Raw genomic sequence first — 19345 nt, 5'->3', positions numbered from 1 at the left:
TTTGAACAAAAGACACATCTCATACGTATACAAAATATGTACATAAATATTTACACATAAGATTTGCACAAGATAAGTGTATTATATGGTATACAATATAATTAGCAATTACATTAACAATAGCATTTACTGCTTTATAATTTCTTATTGTACACTATTTCCAATAATTGCGCTTAGAAATGGAATTTTAAATGTCTTCTAATACTTTGCATGTATGATCAATGATTTTAGTTTATGTTAATTTGGTGCTCCATATTTCACAGGGAGAAAATATATTTCTGTCTTAGTTCCTAGCAGTTAATAAATTGCATTATCCATTAAAATACTGGAATAGTAAATACAGTACCATTTTTGACTGGGATACGATTCTATGGATGTTCTATACAAAGGCAATAAGTAAGACAACTATTACCCGCTCAAAATTCACATTGTATTAAATACAGACTGTATTTCTTTTTTACATAAATGTAAAAATTTATTTCACTTTCATAAAAAAATATGATACAAACTCAAATATTGCAAATACATTGTATATCTGTTAGGAAGAATGTTACTGGTCATCACAGTTTTAGAATTAACAGATCTTATGGAACATGTACGGAAAATCATACTATTTCCTTGCCGGTCATGTTCACTATAACTTTTTGTAGAAATGTTCCTTTGAGTTGCCGTATCTCTGACTTATATCTCTTATTTTCCTCCGTGTGGTTCGGACCCCACTGTTCGTTTGGCTGCAGCGATTTTCTCAATTTCTGAAAGTTTAAATTTGAAAATTTTTGAATTTTTGAATTTATAAAACAAAATCATATGTTATCACAAAAAAAAGAGCTATAAACTATCATTCATTTGACAAGTAATATTCATTAAAGAAAAAAAATCATATTTATGCATTTTACGGACAAACAGATAATGAATACTTAAAGAGTATATCTCTAATTACTTGATTCAAACAGCTACCAGCAAGTAGTATGTACATCATTGGTATTACTTTACAGTGAGTATAAATAAGCTAATTAAAAAACACCAACCTCCAAAAAAGTGCCACCCGAGGCGATTCTTATTTCTCTGTAGGCTAGGAGAGGGATCGGTAGAAGGGGTATCACTGCAATAAACCAGCCGAACCCCTGGGCCCAGTCGGGGTATTTGTAAGTGCCGTACTCGGGAGGGACGTAAGAGTTTAGGGTCACTATCATAGTTACCTGATAATGGAGACATACATCAATTAATTACGCCGAATAAAACAACGTTCTTATGAAAGAAAGAAACGGCTTATATTCTGTATCTGAATATGCATACCAATAGGATCAATGGAGTGATAAAACACCAAGAAATTCTGATAATGGTTGGAATTCCATGTCCTGTCATTAAAGCAACATCCCGAGAGAACATTTCTGCTCCTGTAAATCGTTAATATAATTTTTAACACACAGCAAAATGACGGTGCATAGATAATGTATATAATCGACTGAAAGAAAAAAAATGAATACAGATATTACAGTAGTAGCTGCAGAACTGTAGCTCTCTGGTTGAGAAAATTTGGACACACACAGATCCAAGCATTAATGTAAAAACCTTCAGGACTACTTCTTCGTCGCACGCTTTGGGTATTGTTTAATGTATAAAACATGTATGTGTCAAAATTTTTGAAACTGACATTCGTAGACGACAACATAGGACTGTTCGAGACTTTTGAAAGGTGAATAAAATAACAGATTATGAGTAAAATATATGGTTAATTAATGGATAGAAGGCTTTTTTGCAGTGGAACTCCCATATTACATGAAATAAAACCCAACCGTGCGACAAAAAATCCCAATAAAACCCAAGCGCCGTAAATCGAAGGTTTTTGCATTGCTTGGATCTGTAGCTCTCCGGTTTGTTTGTCGAAATTTTTTTTTCAACCAGACAACTACGTACAGTTCTGCGGCTACTTCAGTGGCTGAACCACGCTTATGATTACCATAAATCCACCCAAATACTATGCATTCAAAAAATCCGAAGAGTGGCACTGCAATGGCTGCCGAATACCAATCAATGAGCTGAAACACGTACATACCACCCTGTAAAATACCACAGTCGTGATAAAAAGGTAAAAATACCATCTAAATGTTAAATGCAAGAAATGATTTCAAATCGCTATAAAAAAGAAATTAATCATTTGAACAAAAAATCATTATATTAAACTATTGGAAAATTGCTTTTCATAAACAGGTTGATCTCATGTGGTGGCACGGCGACCCCTAAACCAACCGCCGCTTCTTGATTAACTTTTTGCATTTGACTTGATCGGTAAAATATCACATCAGTTTAGAATTTTGTTTTTACAAAGGAATTATAAAAAAAAAATCCCTTATCGCCTTTGTACTCTTTTAAAATAATTTTTTTTCAGAGCGAAGGCGAAATGTGAGCACATCGCCATTATTACCTCAGTGCACATGATTAATCCAACAAGGAAACACACACCGGAGAAAATTGCAGTCAGTAGAGCTCGGCGTTTTCTCCAAATGCGGAAGGAATCGGACAGTGCTGTAAAAACAGGCTCGATAGTCCCGAACTACAATATCAAGCGGATTAGATTACTACCTTAAAAGAATCATGGATTTTTCACAATGGACATCCCAAACTAAAATTTACTTTGTGATATCGTTGTGATCGGAAATATATTCTCAATGCTGTTTCCTCTTGTCTTTTTCAATCGTTCAAAAGTCCTCAATGACTTCTTATTGTTAAACATCTTTTAAAGCTGGTTTCATAAAAATCTTTACCCTTTTCAAGATTACAAAACGACTGAAAATTAGGTCACCATGACCTACTTTTGAAATTTTAGTAGCTATATTTAAAAATTTCAGATACTAATTGTCTTAGAATCATCAAACTTTGTCAATTGATGTTTCTTGGGTCCTCGGAGTGTGTCAACTGAAAAGTAGGTCACTGTGACCTACTTTTGGAATTTTATATTTAAATATTTCAGATGACGATTGGCTTTGAATCATCAAACTTGGGTCCTCGGAGTGTGTCAACTGAAAAGTAGGTCACTGTGACCTACTTTTGGAATTTTATATTTAAATATTTCAGATGACGATTGGCTTTGAATCATCAAACTTTGTCAGTTGATGTATTTTGAGTCCTCAGAATGTGTCAACTAAAAGTATTTTGAGTCCTCAGAATGTGTCAACTAAAAGTAGGTCACAGTGACCTACTTCTTGTTTTTTTTAAGGCAATATCTAAATATTTCAAATAATAAGAGACTTAGAATCATCAAACTTTGTCTGTTGATGAATTTTGGGGTCCTCGGAGTATGTTTACTAAAAAGTAGGTCACCGTGACCTACTTTTGGAATATCATGGCTTTATCTGAATATTAAAGATAATAAGGGGCTTTAAATCATCAAACTTTGTCAGTTAATGCATCTTGGGTTCTCAGAGTGTTTTAACCAACATGTAGCTCACGATGACCTCCTTTTGGAATTTCAAAGCTTTGTTTAAATATATAGGATACTTAGAGGCTTCAAAAAGAAGTGATAGGTTGTACAATTTATCAGAAGAGCGATTCAAGGCCCTTGGGCTTCTTGTTGTTGTTAACATAATTACTTCGATATTGTATTAATGAATCCTACAAGTAGCCTATTTGAGATATTAGTATCCTTTAAGTCAATATAGACCAATACTAAAATACTAGTGGGTCTTGGATGGCTTTATTTATAGCCTCACATACTTGTCTGATCCCCACCCAACCCTTTTTGTGGTTTTTGAGTACACATGCAGGAAGCATTTTGTGTTTTAAGTATGAATGTTGTGTATAAATTGTTGAGGTGTGTATATGCAGTACCCGTACTAGATACTTATTATCTTACCCTTATTTAGATCAAGATCTATGCATTTATATGTAACAGGATGAATGGAGTATGAAAAATGATTGTATACAAAAATAACCTCATGTACGTTACATTAATGCATTACTATGTTAAATTATAGATTCCAAGGCTCCCCAATCTTGGCTATAAGCTAGGGCACATGTTTGTTCTGGGGTAATAAAAAAGGTTACAACATGACTCATTCCACATATTAAATTAAGAACGGGTTAAGAAATAAAAAGTAATTAAAATAAATTTGCAAATAAAGAACTGATACAACGCTCTAGCTAGCTCACGATTATCATTGATGTACAGTACAGGCCACGAGTTTTCCCCGAAAAACACGGGGCCCCGTGGACCGCAAGTCCACGCTTTTGCGTGGACCTCGATCAATGTCGGCGTCTTTGAAGTTAGGATGTCTGCGCACCGTGTAACACGGTGTGTACGCGCGGTGTATCACAGTGTCCCATTACGATATCACGCAGAACTTAAAAAAAATATTCATTCTCTTTGTTTAATCATTTATATCAATTTCCTTTGAAAAAAGTTTTTTTTTTTAATTTAATACCTTTTTCTTTAATATTAGTTCTTCATTATCGATATACAGATGTTTGAACAAATAAGATGTCCTAAAATCTAAGATCCACGTCCTCGTGACAGCACCGAAAAGACAAAGTCTTCAAATGTGTAGACATATCCATGTAAGTCGTGTTTCAAAACCTAGTTATACGAGAGAAAAAAATATGTTCGGTAAACTATTATAATGCTCAAAAGGAATAGTGATTACAGTTTCGTAAATAAATTACCTGGTTGTCTTTTCTTTCGATTATAGCTGTGTTCATTTTATTTACAGTCATTTTCATAATTTTTTTTTTTTTTTTTTTTTTTTTTTTTTTTTTTTTTTGGCACGTATGCATTCTGTCGTATTCATCAGATGCATATTTTATTTTATAAATCATTTCTACATAAAGAGATTTAAAAAAAAAATATCTAAAATAAAATTTAAAACGTGTCAGATACACGCACAAAATTCATAAACTCTCGATAATTTAAGGATTATTGCAGTCTGTAATCTTGTAAAATATGGAGGTAAATATATATCACACACAAAAAAAGTCGAGTTTTGGTATACTGTACAAATATTACCTTATCCTGAAATTATTTGATGAAAAATGTGTCGAACGGTTTGCGAAAAAAAAAAAAAAATCAATTACATGTAGCGAATGTAGTTCGGGGATGTACATGCATAGAATAAAGCTTCTCTTATGATCAATTTAAAGTCTTTGTAAAGTTATTATCATGGTTTTAGAGAAAAAAAAATATGTAGTTACATGTAGTAAAATCCCTGGCCTCTTTCAAGCTATTACGTTTGTTACCCCCCCCCCCCTTCTAAATTAATTGAGAGTCTGAAGATTTTTTTATGTTACGCTATTGTGAAATAAAACAACCATAATCTAACAGGTTACATGTTTATATGTGTCTGAAAAGGAATAATTTACAAGTAAGTTTGTAATCAAGCCAAAGTACACGTGTGGTGGCGTAACTCGGTAGATGAATTGCTGAAAGTCAGTTGAGTGTGTTATACACTTGATGTGGTCAAAGACGAACAAATTTGAAAGGTGTGATAAACACACAGCGCCCCTGGCCCTCCGGCTGTGTCCCAATATATTTTTAAGAAAGGTGTGAACTCGGAACTGACCATAAGAATGTTTCAAATCACGACTTTCCGCGTAAACAGACTTTCTGGGCCGTCTAGCGTCGTGCGATTTTGATTGACAGGTATGGCACGAGGATTTCGTGAGTAACCGAGAATAACATGTTGGGTTGACTATGAAACAATGTTACAGAATTTAAATAGTATTATAGAATGGTTAATTGTGACTTTGGTAATGTAAATAAAACGAAGAATTAATATTATTATTTATTTTTTTTTTTACAGATTTATGTGAAAGGAGGTTTAAAGAATCTCTCTCCTTCTCTCTCTCTGATTTTTTTTTTACACACTTCAATTAAAGAAAAACTTATAAAATACTTACACTGAAAAGGTTTTAAAACATAAATACTAGTTTATAAAAAGAAAAAAAAAACGTCGGTTACAAGAAATACGCTTCGGCATTATTAAACGAAGAATTAAATGATTTTTTTTTCCTTCAGACTTACATGTATGTGAAAGGGGGTTAAGAGCATCTCTCTCTCTCTCTCCTTTCTCTCTCTGACATTGTTTCTTTACATAATTAAGGAAAAAACATATTAAATTCTTACACACACTGAAAGGATTTTTAAAACAGAATTTATACTTACTAGTTTATGTAAAGACTTAATTCTGTTACGAAAAATACGCACATTATTGTAGACAGGGATTTTGCTCTCGATTCTCGCTTATAAATTCAGAATAATATAAGATTAACAAAATAAATGTGCTCTACACAAGAATATAAATGCTTGGTTTGTACACTAAAACAAATACATGCAGCTCGGATCGTATACCACATGTAACACTGATCATGCCATTTCTTCGTTACGTGATTACGTGGGATTAAATTCTTCAGACATTAAAAATTTCAATCCAAGTAATAATTTTAAAAAGTAATAACTAAACAACTTTACGAAATATGAACTTCTGGGCGAACAGTAAATTCATCTCCATTTAATTTTTCTGTTACTGATATTTAATCCTGTTACATGTATCATTATTTAGTACAATTCAGAATTTAACACATGCATGTCAATGTCTTCTAGATTAGAAAACGATAATTATACATATAAATCAATGTGCTAATTGTTTTAAAATCTTAAAAAATACTTTATCAGAACAAAATGATTTTTCTCTGTAATGTTAAAGACACGGTGCGGCACGGAGGGAATTTTTTGGGCACGGTGCGACACGGGGTGCATTAGCTGGAATTTTTCTAGACACGGTGCGGCACGGTGTGCCTACCTGTGTATTTCAAATCCACACACACCGCGCTACACCGTGCACACGGTGTAACACAGAGCATTTCACACGGTGTGTTTTCCACCGTGCGACGGGGAAAACTCGTGGCCTGTACTGTACAACCGAGAACGGGGGCTGTAGTTTATTTAAAGAAAACCTAGTAATTACGGAATAACAGACCTAGGTCTATAATAATACGAACACAAATTGTTCTCATATAAGGGAATTTTTTTTGTAGAGAATAAAGATCAATCCAGTACGTATAGATGAGGGAAAATGTAATTTTGAAAGTTTTCTAAGGTTGTCTCTCTTTTATGAATTTTGTAGTCAACCTTTACGGGGTGATTTTTGTGTTATAAAAATATTTCAAACTTCAGTGCAACAATTTTGTACAAACTACCCAACATACCTTCTTTATAATTGTTTATAGAACAGGATATATTTCTTAACAAGTGATAGTATACTAGTAATACTTCATTCTTATGTACTTAGTAATCTACTATGAACTCAAAGATTCATTACCGTGCTATCCAGTCCTACAGTGAGTAACATAATAAAGAAAACAACAGCCCAGACATTGGAAAGAGGAAGTTTAGCCAGGGCTTCTGGGTATGCTATAAATCCCAAACCAGGCCCTGTAGATGAAATAATGCAAAAAAATCACTTTAATCAAGTTCAGAATTTAATAGTGTATGATTCACATATCATCGTTATGGTGTGGTAAAAGATTATACTAGTATAATCAATATCTGAAATATGAACCTGACTTGACGACCTTCTCAATTGGGACACCGTTTTCATGTGCCATGTACCCTAGGACTGAAAAAACCACGAATCCTCCAAAAATACTGGTTCCCTCTCCCGCCAGTGCCAGAGCATAACAGTCTCTAATAGAGGGCAAAAGAAGCAAAAGATCTTTAAAAACGAAGTTTTCATTTGCAAAGCTTTGGTAACCTGTTTATTTGATTCTTGGTTTTCCGTGAGCAACCCCAAAAGCATTTATTCTTTTCCAAATGGAATTCTGTATTGAAATAGCAAGAACTTTAAATAAAATATATCTGTTGAATATTTTCAAAAGAAATTTAAAAAAAAAAGAATTCAAAACAAGATTTTTTGTGAACTTATTTCCTATATACCTTAGGCAGTTGTTATGGAATTTGTTGTAGCTAGCCATAGTTATTAGTGCTCCCCATACTATTCCACTGGAGTAGAAAATCTGAATGGCGGCTTCTGCCCATACCTAGTATATTATAAGATATGCTTATGAAACAGTCTCAGACAGGTTGAAAGTGACAAAGGACCATGAATCGACTTAAACCTCTGAAATTATTTAATTGAACATCTTCATTTTCATAGCGGGGCATAAAATTTCTCAGACTCTTAAACTGTTACCTTAGTTCTTGCATGGTTTCTGAAGCATCAAAATATATTGCATATTCAAATAAAAATGAACATTTTATCATAGGTTTCTATCTTTTGTAATGATATTTTATTTCATAACTTCCTACAATTAAAAAAACAAAGGTTAAAAGTATGTAAAAAAAATTGCACTATATATTCTTTAAGAAATGTGGAGGAATGTGTGAAATTTTTGCATAGCAAACAAAGTAGTCCGTTGCATGTTGAAAGCGTAATTTAAGTGGCTGCAGATGCCAAAGTCCAATCCCAAAATTTTTTCCAGAAATGGCGGATGATCAAAACGATTCATTATTCAAAATAGAAACCTAAGCCAAATATAGAATGTGTACCTTTCCATCCTTCAAACGCTCAAAATCTGGAGTAATATAAAACAGAATTCCATCGGCGGATCCAGGCAAAGTTAGGCCACGTATAAGTATTACAAACAAGAGGATATAAGGAAGGGTCGCAGTGACGTAAACTACCTACAAAAAAAAGAGACGTTCCGTTTATAAAACAATTAGAAAATTGTTTTTAGGCAACAGAACTGAAGATAATTGACCAAACCTTTGGATTCGTAGCATTCTATTCACACTAACGAAGGTTATAAGAACACGGTAAGTTGGACGCCAAGCGGACTTTGACAAATGGGATGTCACGAGAAAGTGTTACAACGATTGTTATACAGTGAAAGAATAATCTTGGTGCAGTTGAGTCAAGAACGCTATAGTTATTCTTTTACAGTTAACAATCGTTACACATTTCTCATGTTTATCCCATTTGTCATTTGTCACACTTGTGACACAAATTTTGTTAAGGTATACCTTGAAATTCTTTTAAGTTTCTCTCCGAATAGCTTCCATTGTGAAAATTGACAGAAATCAAGGGAGATGTACTGCGCTTAGCACTAGATACCAGTATTTTATTATTTCTCTGCGTGTCAAGAACGCAACTGACATTGCCGTTTTCTTAAAAATCAAAATAACGTTTGAGTTTTAAAAAAAACAAACATGTAAACTACGAGGGAAACCAGATTTTGATCGTTTTAATTTTTTTTGATGCTATAATTAATGTATGTAAATAATAAACACGATACTTTAAACAAAACTGAAATGTATCAGGCACGTAGTACCAGGGCTGGCTTGCCCCCTCCCTTTTTTTTATCCAAAAGTAGCCTTTTATTGTTGAAAATGTTCATTGAAAGGGCGGTTGACAAATGTTCACTAAAAGGGCGGTTTCCCCTCCCACTTTTTGACCCCCACCCCCCGAAATAGGATTTTGCCCGAAGAAGAATTTTTCGGTAAGTTGTCAAATATTCCCCCCCCCTCCTTCTTTAAAAAACGATACTACATACTTATATGTACGTATACATGTAATAAAAATGGCCTTGTGGCTGTCGGCACAATCGGACAATGATATTTCACTAAACAGAATATGATCATATTTTACATATTATTATATTATCATATAATTATATGATTATATTTTTTAAAAGTGTATTTTTTATTAGTAAGATGCACACATGAAATTATCTTTTAGTAAAATTTGCGCATTTCTGAAATCATATACATTGTCTGCGAATTTCTAGAACAACCCTCATTACATTCTTTTTTTAAGACTCAGAAAAATAAAAGTTAGTCTTACAAATATTCTGAGAGTTATTATAAAGTTTTCGTAGATATTTACATTGTTCCTACCTTTCCAACCGTTTTTACGCCTCTGACAATACATAAGTACACAAGCACCCAGGCCCCAAGGAAACACAATGCTAAATGCCACTGAATCTTCCCTATATCTTCAAGTCCTGATGACAGATGAAGAACACTTCCTCTGATAAAATGTTCAAAAAAGTGAAAATAACCCCTCACTCAAAAAAGACAAAAATGCAAAACGAGGTTCAGGATGGAGGGTTACTTTTTTCTTCTTTAGTTGTCAAAAGCTTAAAATTTTTAATACTTACTGCCAAAATTCCTCTTCCGGTGTTGCAATTAAAGTACTTTGAGTTTTGTTTACGACATCCAGACTACCGTTTTGGTGTACATCTAATGTACCGGATACGTTTCCGACATTATGGGACGTAATGTTATGAATGGTATCATTTACTCCGGACTCCCGATGTCCAGCCAGCACACACAGAGGTGTGTTCCATTCCTGTCCACACAGAGTCCATGGTAGTGGGGATTTGAAGGAGTTTATAAGGTAATAAAGTGTCCAGCAAATTATAACGATGTAGTATGAGCATGAGATGGTAGATAGAATCGAGATTCCAACACCCACTCCTGAAAAAGTAAGTGGTATCTCGGTGAAACATATGACAGAAAACATCTACGTTACAACATTTACTTATAGAACTTTTACTCATGCACAAGAGTCAAAATTATTTATCTAAAGCAGCATCGTCGCAAGCCACGGGTTTTGTGTCCATTCTATTTCCACTGTGGAAATAGAATGGACACAAAACCCGTGCACGTGGCTTGCGACGATGCTAAAGCAATTGCACTTCCACATTTTGTGCGCGAAAGTACTGTATATGACATAAGAATACATTTGCGCCACAGGTACTTGTGGACAGGACCCCCCCCCCCCCCCCGATATTCAACCCCGGGGCTTGCTGGACATTTTTTCACAAATCATATTTATTACAGTTATTTATCATGTGTACCATAGGAAAAAAATCGGGAAAACCCCAAAATAATCAATCCACACAAAAAATACCCCACTACACATATACATTATAATGTATAGTGGGGTAATTTTTGTGTGAAACGATTGTTTTGGGGTTTTCCCGATTTATTCCTATGGTACACATGATAAATAACTGTAATAAATATGATCTGTGAAAAAAAAGCTTAACAAGCCCTTGGTTGAATATCCCAGGGGTGGGGGTGGGGGGTCCTGTCCACAAGTACCTGTGATTTGCGCAAAAACATTTACAAGGTACGGGTTATTAGAAAAAAATTGACAATCACAAAAAGGGGTACCCCCCTCCCTACGTGCCTGAATGTTATGTTTGCTGGACTAGGAGTGGAGGTCGGGTGTAGCTAAAATAACTTTTCATAACTAATTTTATCAATCTAGAAGTTCCCAATCTAATTTTAGTCAAATGTAGAAAAAATAAATTCTTACATGTCCCTGAAAGATCGCGTGCAGGTGAATACAGTGTATTTTTTCTACAATGGTTTCCTGGGAAAGCTAGCAATTATTCAATCATGTAATAATTCGTATTGTTTAAAAATACATGTATTTTGATTATGCGTTACATTGTGATATTTTATAAAATATATCATATACTTTTCATTTAATACCCCGGTAATCTGTCATCCGTAGAGGATATGTACAACATCTGCACCGCACGACACATAATTTTGGACATTGAACCCCCTCCCACCTATAAAAAACATACCTAGAGTGAAGGGAAAATCAACCAAATAAAAAATTATTTAGAAATATTTTAAAGATTTATAACACTTACCTCTGAAGAGGGGACATACATCCCAGACTTTGACAATTCCCTTGCCTGAGAACTGACCCATGGTCACCTCTAGAGTGAACAGAGGAAGGCCGCAGAAAAAGAGGAAAAATAGGAATGGAAACAGAAAGGCTCCTGTCAACAGATTGTCAAAAATACTGTTGAATTTCCGTAAAAATTCTATACAAATATCCGTAAAAATTAATGTGAAAATACCCATGTAGAAAACTCCTTCAGGTAGTCCATCCCTCAGATTTTGGAATATAGCAGTGAAGTCTCTTTTATTCTTATTTATTGACACATCTCTGGTTAAAAACTTTTTTTGTTGTTACAGTATAGATCATTTATATAATTTTACTGCGAATGAACATCGTTAACACAGTTTCAACTCACCGCCGCCATTTCTCATACAGAGATATGGAAAACGCCAAATGTTTCCCAGACCAACGCAGAAACCCAACATAGAGAGAATGGATTCCGCCTTTTTGTCCCATTTCTCTCTCTCCTCGGAATTCTGGGTATTGTTGTCATCGCTAATTGTAAATTTCTCGTTAAGGTCCATCTTGTCTTGGCGTTGATTTTGTTAATGAAACAATGCTGTCACTTGTTCTAGATTTAAAAATAAGGAGGATTGTTTTAAAAAATTTTATTACATTTGAAATTGAATAAGACGAGAAAAATGTTGCTCATGTAGGCATTTGTTTGCTTATAAAAATAGCCATATCATTGTTGGATATCAAGGTTATCTAAAATATAACTTAAATCATGATGTAACGACATGTTTAAGATTGTTTATAAAAAGATTGGAAAATGAATTGTTAAAACAATTTTTTGGTGATTTTCTTTTTATATTATTGATTCTGTATTGAAAAACTTTTTTATTACCTACCTTTTAAGCCAAACTTTACGTAATACCATTCCGAAAAAAAAAAGAGAAAACTATTGGTAGATTTAATCGACATTGACCTATCCGATGCCCTCTTTAACTCTGTTCAAAAACAAATTCGCGTAATGTATTCAAAGACACAAAATAAAAAAAAAATTGGCATGATCCTAGTTCACATATAAAAGCAAGTATCATCGAATCCACCTGTCGTTCTATAATTTCACTTAATTGTAATCCTTCCGTGGGTGTAACATTTTTGTGCAGAATAAACCTGTTAGGTTAAAGAAAGTAAACATTTTATCACTGTTCTGGGGAAAAACACAGAAATTTTGACTAACCACGTCGAAACTTTTCTTCGAAATCAAAAACGGATGAATGTAATTAGTCTTAGTGTGGTCTACCAAAGGAGATGGGTGAACAAGGCGTGCAGAATGCCTATTGCTTCAGATATGTAAAAATCATATTCAGTTAGTGAATTTAGTATTTAGAGTAAAGTTTTCTTTATTGAAATTTATGAAATTGTGATAAACAAAATTTTTCTGAAGAAAATTTCTCGGCAAAATTATTCTGTTATTAAAAAAATAATGCAGTATTCGACTATTCGTGGGGTTCGAACCCTAGCAGTAAAAATCCTTAGTATCATTTTCTTTTGAAACTAACGGCTAAACACTACGCTACACAGCTCCTGGTGAATAGTGGCATTTAAATCATGTTTGTGATATGACCCTTGACTAAACGGACTCAAGTTTTTCACGGAAGATGGGAATGTTGTGTCATAAAAGTGTACTTTTTAGGTATAGTGGGTCTTTGCTCCATGTTTTTGTTAACAGAAAAATGTATATTTTTAGGCAAAATTTGAGGATAAACTTTTAAAAATAAATGGAGCAAAGACCCACTCATATCGACAAATTGTGATATAGTATGAGAAAATGATTCTTTTTGTCCTCTTTAGTGTACGTATGCTATTTCATAGGCAAATTAATCCTATCTTTGTGAGATTTTTGCAAATTGTTGAGATTTTACATGAAGTATACTTTAATGTTAGATGAAATATCAAAGAAAATTTTGTTATAATTGTAATTTAATTTTCACCTTCATATGCATGTTTGTCGCACTATAGGCACTTCGCCCGCCTTGTTCGCCCATCTTCTTCATTGAAATCGGACTCAGACCGTCGGAATACCACTGGGAGCCACTTGTAGTCACTCATTCCCTCCAGTTTTATTGGTGTTTAAGAAATAATATATTTAAAGAATTTCACAGAAAATTGTATTTCAGTAACCTGGCAGCATCGTTCGTTGAAATGAAAAGCTAATGCTAGTACTAGGAATTATATATCTTATAGTATTGTTTATTTGTATACCAAGTATTAATGATATCAAATCAAGTAAAGTAGAAGAGTTTTGAATTTCACAGATTTTTTTTAGTTACCCTGGCAGTACCGTTCATTGAAATAAAAAAAAAAAACGATAACCGACAGGTTGTTTAAACAGTAATTAACACTTCACAAACTGACCAATTACCCATGCGATCTCAATCAAGAGAGCCATAATTACCTCCAAATAGATATGTTGAAACGCTAAATTATCACCGTTTGTGCAGAAATTTATTTTAAAAAATAAATTTTAAGAAAATTGCGTTCAAATTTACATATATTTTATTTTTTCCGACTAACCGATTAAAGATTTTCTAACCGATTAACATCGTTCCGACCGAGTAATCGGTTAACCGGTTACAAATTGCCATCCCTAAAAATAATTTTGCCTTGTTTTTAAACCGTGCGCAGTAAACCGGGAAATACTCATATTTCCTAAGGCGGTGAAAATTCTGATAATTTCTTGGAAACACTCTGACTTCGCGGAAAATACTGGGAAATAAGGTGTGGCTGCATGTTTCATAATTTTAACCATATCTGATGGATATAGACATGAGGACATATGTAGTTCACCTACCTGGCTAAGACATCGTTGTCTCTGCAGCTGGTTTAAAAAATTCTAGCTACCCAGTAAAATATTTCCTTACATTATCATTATTACAGTTTACTCATAGACCAGTGTCATTTGTTTTAATACTTAACAGGAGAGGAGAAAAATGCGACGGACCAGACCTGGATTTGAACCTGGGTCCCCTGAATCTCCATTCAGGTGCTCTTACAATTGAACTTTCTGGCCACCGGCGGTCGAAACGGTCTGACCGCCTCATTCCTCCCTCGAAGATACCAACACAGGCTCTTCTTTTGCAGGTCTTTCACCTCTGTCACTCCCAGGGCATGGCACGGCACCAAATGCAACAGGTGAAAAACCTGCCAGGGAATATTGTTTGTAGGGCCGACTTTCTGTCTTTTGGATTCATATTCAATAACATCTTTCGTCCAATTTTTTTTTTCATCGAGTTGATACACAGAAAGCTACCGAAAATGTTCTCGTCATTATTAGGTATGAAACATAGTACGTGGCCGTTTTTTCATGGTCATTGGCACAACTTAGATGAATTTGGGTGACCAAATGTAATGTATTTCACGATTGATCTTTATTGATGGTTTCGGGATTAAAATGACTTAAACTAAATTCTTCAAAATTTCTGAATGATATTTTTCACCTCAAAAAATCAATTGGCTTCACATGTCACATACTCGTAGTTTATGTCAGAAACATTTAAGTATTGTGTGACTGTCCACAGCATTTTGAAAACATCGCTACTAGTCTACTACTGATAATTTGGCCATTATTTTATGTTCGAACAAAATATGCAAATTTTACGAAATAAATTTCAGGTTATAACAAGTGAATGGTCTGTTCTGCGTATTAAAGTACGAAGCAATACTCTACAAGACAAAAAATAACGAAGTAATTCAAAAGTCACTGAACCAAGATCAAGCTGATACTACTGCGAAAGAACACTGTCAGTTGTGCATTGTGTTCCTAATTATCTACAACACGTATATCTATATGATACATGTATTCCTGTAAACCTACTGAAAAGGGTTGATTCTCCTACATGCTTAGGAATGAGGTCGGTCATACATTGAGATGGCTGCATTTTTTTCCGGTGTAAAGGAGGTCAACTACAAAAGCTAGGCCATTTTCGAAGAATGAAAAATATTTTGCAATATATTTTTTAGCGATAATGTATGATATTTATATCTAAAATCAAAATAAATAAACATAAAAAAAATATGATGAATGAAGCAAAGATTATTTTTTACAGATGTGATAAACAAAATTCGTTAATCACGACGTTAAGTCTATTTCTTTGACTTAAAAGTCAAAATCTGTGTAATCTACATTCAAATGAATATACGAGGGGTTATCAAAAAGTTCGTGGACTGATGCGATAAAATTAATACTATGTAGTTGATGATTACAAAATTTGTAGGGAACATAAAACAACAAAAGTTTAAGAAGTGTTGAAAATTTCAGCTTGATATGTTGATAATTTGCCAAATTATCATTGAATAAAAAGAGCATTATATGATCACCCGGCGCTGTCGCCGTTTATTTTTATGACGTCCGACAACGTCATTATTTCTCCATGCCCGCTCCCTCTGCCTCAATACACTTATCTTGATGAGATTCTCTTGAGTAAAGTAAAGACCTAAACCCGTCTTGTTTATATGACTTTACAATGTTATGAACACATGATTTCAATGCATTAATATTGTAAATATTAAATCTATACATTGGAAAAGATCCTCGCTTGATTTGCCTGCATAATTTTCTTGCCGGTGTTCAATGTCAACCAATGATCAACGTCACTTTTCGACGTGTCTGACTTTGGACACCCTGACTACAAATCGACATTAACCGTGTGTCTCTTTTCTTGCTGAATCTGTCTTGGTATTTAAACACAAGTACTCTGGATGTATTTTATTTCTCTGTAGCCTGTTTAAACATTTTCTAGGTCTATGTCAGGTTTTCCAGGGGCTGAAACTTTATAGAAAGTTGTAAAATGACACCCTACCCCCTTTCGACGTCATTTTTAACCCCTATATTGGTTGGACATTCCCTATAAAATTTACGATAAAATTTCATAGAATATATAGAATCAGGTAAAAATTGCAACTTTTACGGAAAAATTATGTCATATCACATGAGTGAATTAATGGGAATTTCGGATGACAAATGCTCATATTAGAAGAGTTTTTCTCAGTTACACTCAGGTAGAAAATACGTCATGTTCGAGGTTGCGCCGCCTTGACATACCATTGCTTACAAAAACATTTACGATTCACTCAAAAATAAAACTTATGATTTATAGTTTATTTTACGGATAGAAAAGAAGATGCTTATTTAATGTTTAAAAATTCATTGATGTATCTTAAGCGGTTTTAATTTTATGACGCTAGTCCACGAACTTTTTGATAACCCCTCGTATATGACAATTCTGAAAGCACTGTACATACATATAAATGTATATTTTTGCGACAAACTTATCAGTGCCATCTTTTCACATCAAACATTCGTTTGCAATTTGTTTATATTTATACTTCAATTTTTACTTGACAAAGATTGAATCTCTCGAGTTTGATTGTTGGCCAATTATTTCATTTTTACGCATTGTAGTCGGCGACGGCGTATTTCTAGTGCCACTCTCCCCCTTTATCATAGAATCCTATGTAAATATTATTTATAAGAATGGTAAATGTCTTTAGGAGATAACCGTATTTAATTTTTTTTAAATATAAGATTTCTGTTAGAGCCTCCTTCATAATTTTCCTTACTTGCATGACGACTTTTCTAGAAATGTTCTGTTATAGCACGAAAGCTTAAAGCGTCGAATGCTTATGTTTGAATTAGCTTTACAACGTGGAATCACATTTCCACAAGGTTTCTTTTAAAAAGAAAAACAAAATCCAATGAAACCTTGATCAATACGCTAAACTGGGTATATTCAATTAAATTGAAGTTTCTGTACATTGCCATCAATTATCCTGGGCACCTTAGTGTTCGCAGAAAGTACAATCGCCATACGCTTAGTTTTGTCATGTATAATTACGTTCTGCTCCTCATCTTCAGCTCACATTTCATGTATGTTAGCACGTTATAATAAGGTAATATTTATCTAAGGAAAACAAATGTATATTAATTTTTATGATACCACATGTTCAGCCTGCTATATTACCAAGATTTCTATTTTCCTAACTATATACCTCGGTATCATTAAGATTTTTTTTTACACGAAAGTTAACGCCTCACTCACAATATACATACCACCACCCGTAAATATGAAGATGTAAACAATATAAAAAAAAAATAATTTAATACATATACACGTACTACTGTGTTCCTTACAAATTTTACGATTAGATTCTTTATCAGATATTTTGCTTGGTTTAAGGGGTAGCCGTATAATTATAATCTTTAAAATAAAACTTTTCTTTAAAGAATCTTTTCTTTTACTTCCACGAAAGTTATGCGTTTCATATTCATTATTTTTTTTAAAAAAAAAACACCTTTGATAAAGTTTTCATACACAAAAAAAGAAAAGTAAAAAAAAAAAACCAACTCCTACCTCTACTTTCAACTGTTTTCCAAGCACCTTTAGTAGCACACTAAGTAGTACTCGAGTCGGAACACCTAGAAATATCACTCTCACTCACTCCGAGGAGCAGGCTAACACGAGGTCAGCTGTCTGTATCTAATAAAAGTCCTGATTGACAAACACACTGAATGGAGCTAACGGAAGTGTTTGTAGGCAGAAAATCTTTTCGAGGAATTCCGCTTACGAAGCAGTTAAACTGTCTTTGAAGTTACTAAATACGTGCCAACGTCTTTGAAGTCAATAAATACGTGCCAACGTCTTAGAATTAAGTCACTAAATATAGTCACTAAATATATATTGCCAAACGTATGCAATATTTTTTTTCTTGGCAAAACGCAAATTTATAGATGCGAACGGTGTTCTCATGGATAATACATGTATGAATATACAATTCATTAATCTTTTTAATGTAAAGATGTATACAAACATGTATAGCTTATTATTTGATCTTTTACAGTTTAAAAAAAAATCACGTGTTTGTAAAATAGACTCACCTGTGTAAATGTATTCTATAATTTGCACACATCTGGCATTCAGCATAAACTGGTGAAGACGTTAAAGAATTGTTAATCGTACATAAATAGATGGCTGTATACTACCATTATAGTATACCCTATCACGTAACTGGTATTGATAGATAAAGCTGTACTCCAGATTTGTGGTGGTCAATACGTAGATGTTATTTACAATGTAGAGAATCTCATTGGCCAAGTTGGCTGTCTTAGTGCATGCCAGCTGATACTTAACAAAAAACATTACATATTTTTTGTAATAAAAAAATCAAATGAGAAACTATGTAACCAAATATACATATCATCCCGAAGATAATTGTTTACTCAAGTCTTTAGCTATACGACTCTCTGGCAAACTCACCGAAATCACTACATGGTCTTTGATTACTTCTTCTGGATTCACACATATATTTCAAACAAATATGTGGTTGTTCCTATTTGGTTCCACGAATACAATTCTGATTGGATCCAAGGATAGCTTGGAATTTACCTGAGCAGTAAGGATTAGCTTAGGGCGAGGGTAGTCGAGACCCAGAGAGGCTGATAAACAGTTCCAATCACGGACCAGAAACCAACCCGCTTTTATTCCGCTCAGTGTAAAAATTTTTAAAAAATCTTGCACAGAAACATGCGCCTACGAATAACCAATATACAGTATTCCGAATCAACAGAACAGCTTTGAAAGATAAACTATTTTAAAAATTATGCATATTGTCCCACAGATAATTGTTTACTCATGCATGCAGTTCTT

General features: G+C 33.8%; 1 protein-coding gene across 1 annotated transcript; it reads right to left on the bottom strand.

Annotated features, from left to right (window-relative positions):
- Positions 1-12258, bottom strand: LOC133191575 (sodium- and chloride-dependent GABA transporter 2-like). Its single transcript, XM_061327354.1, has 13 exons — positions 12049-12258; positions 11659-11790; positions 10147-10465; positions 9884-10016; positions 8537-8671; positions 7925-8028; positions 7551-7675; positions 7311-7423; positions 2426-2554; positions 1961-2060; positions 1297-1397; positions 1029-1199; positions 1-752 (listed from the first exon to the last, which is right to left on the bottom strand). Exons 1-13 carry the CDS (start codon positions 12215-12217, stop codon positions 606-608), a joined length of 1878 nt encoding a protein of 625 aa, XP_061183338.1. The 5' UTR covers positions 12218-12258; the 3' UTR covers positions 1-605.
- Positions 12259-19345: the final 7087 nt, after the last annotated feature.

This window comes from Saccostrea echinata, unplaced genomic scaffold (assembly GCF_033153115.1).
Source record: "Saccostrea echinata isolate AGI-Se365-2 ecotype Australia unplaced genomic scaffold, CSIRO_AGI_Sech_v1 ptg000001l, whole genome shotgun sequence".
NCBI classification, from domain to species: Eukaryota; Metazoa; Mollusca; class Bivalvia; order Ostreida; family Ostreidae; genus Saccostrea; species Saccostrea echinata.
This window is presented reverse-complemented; position numbering and strand designations above follow the sequence as displayed.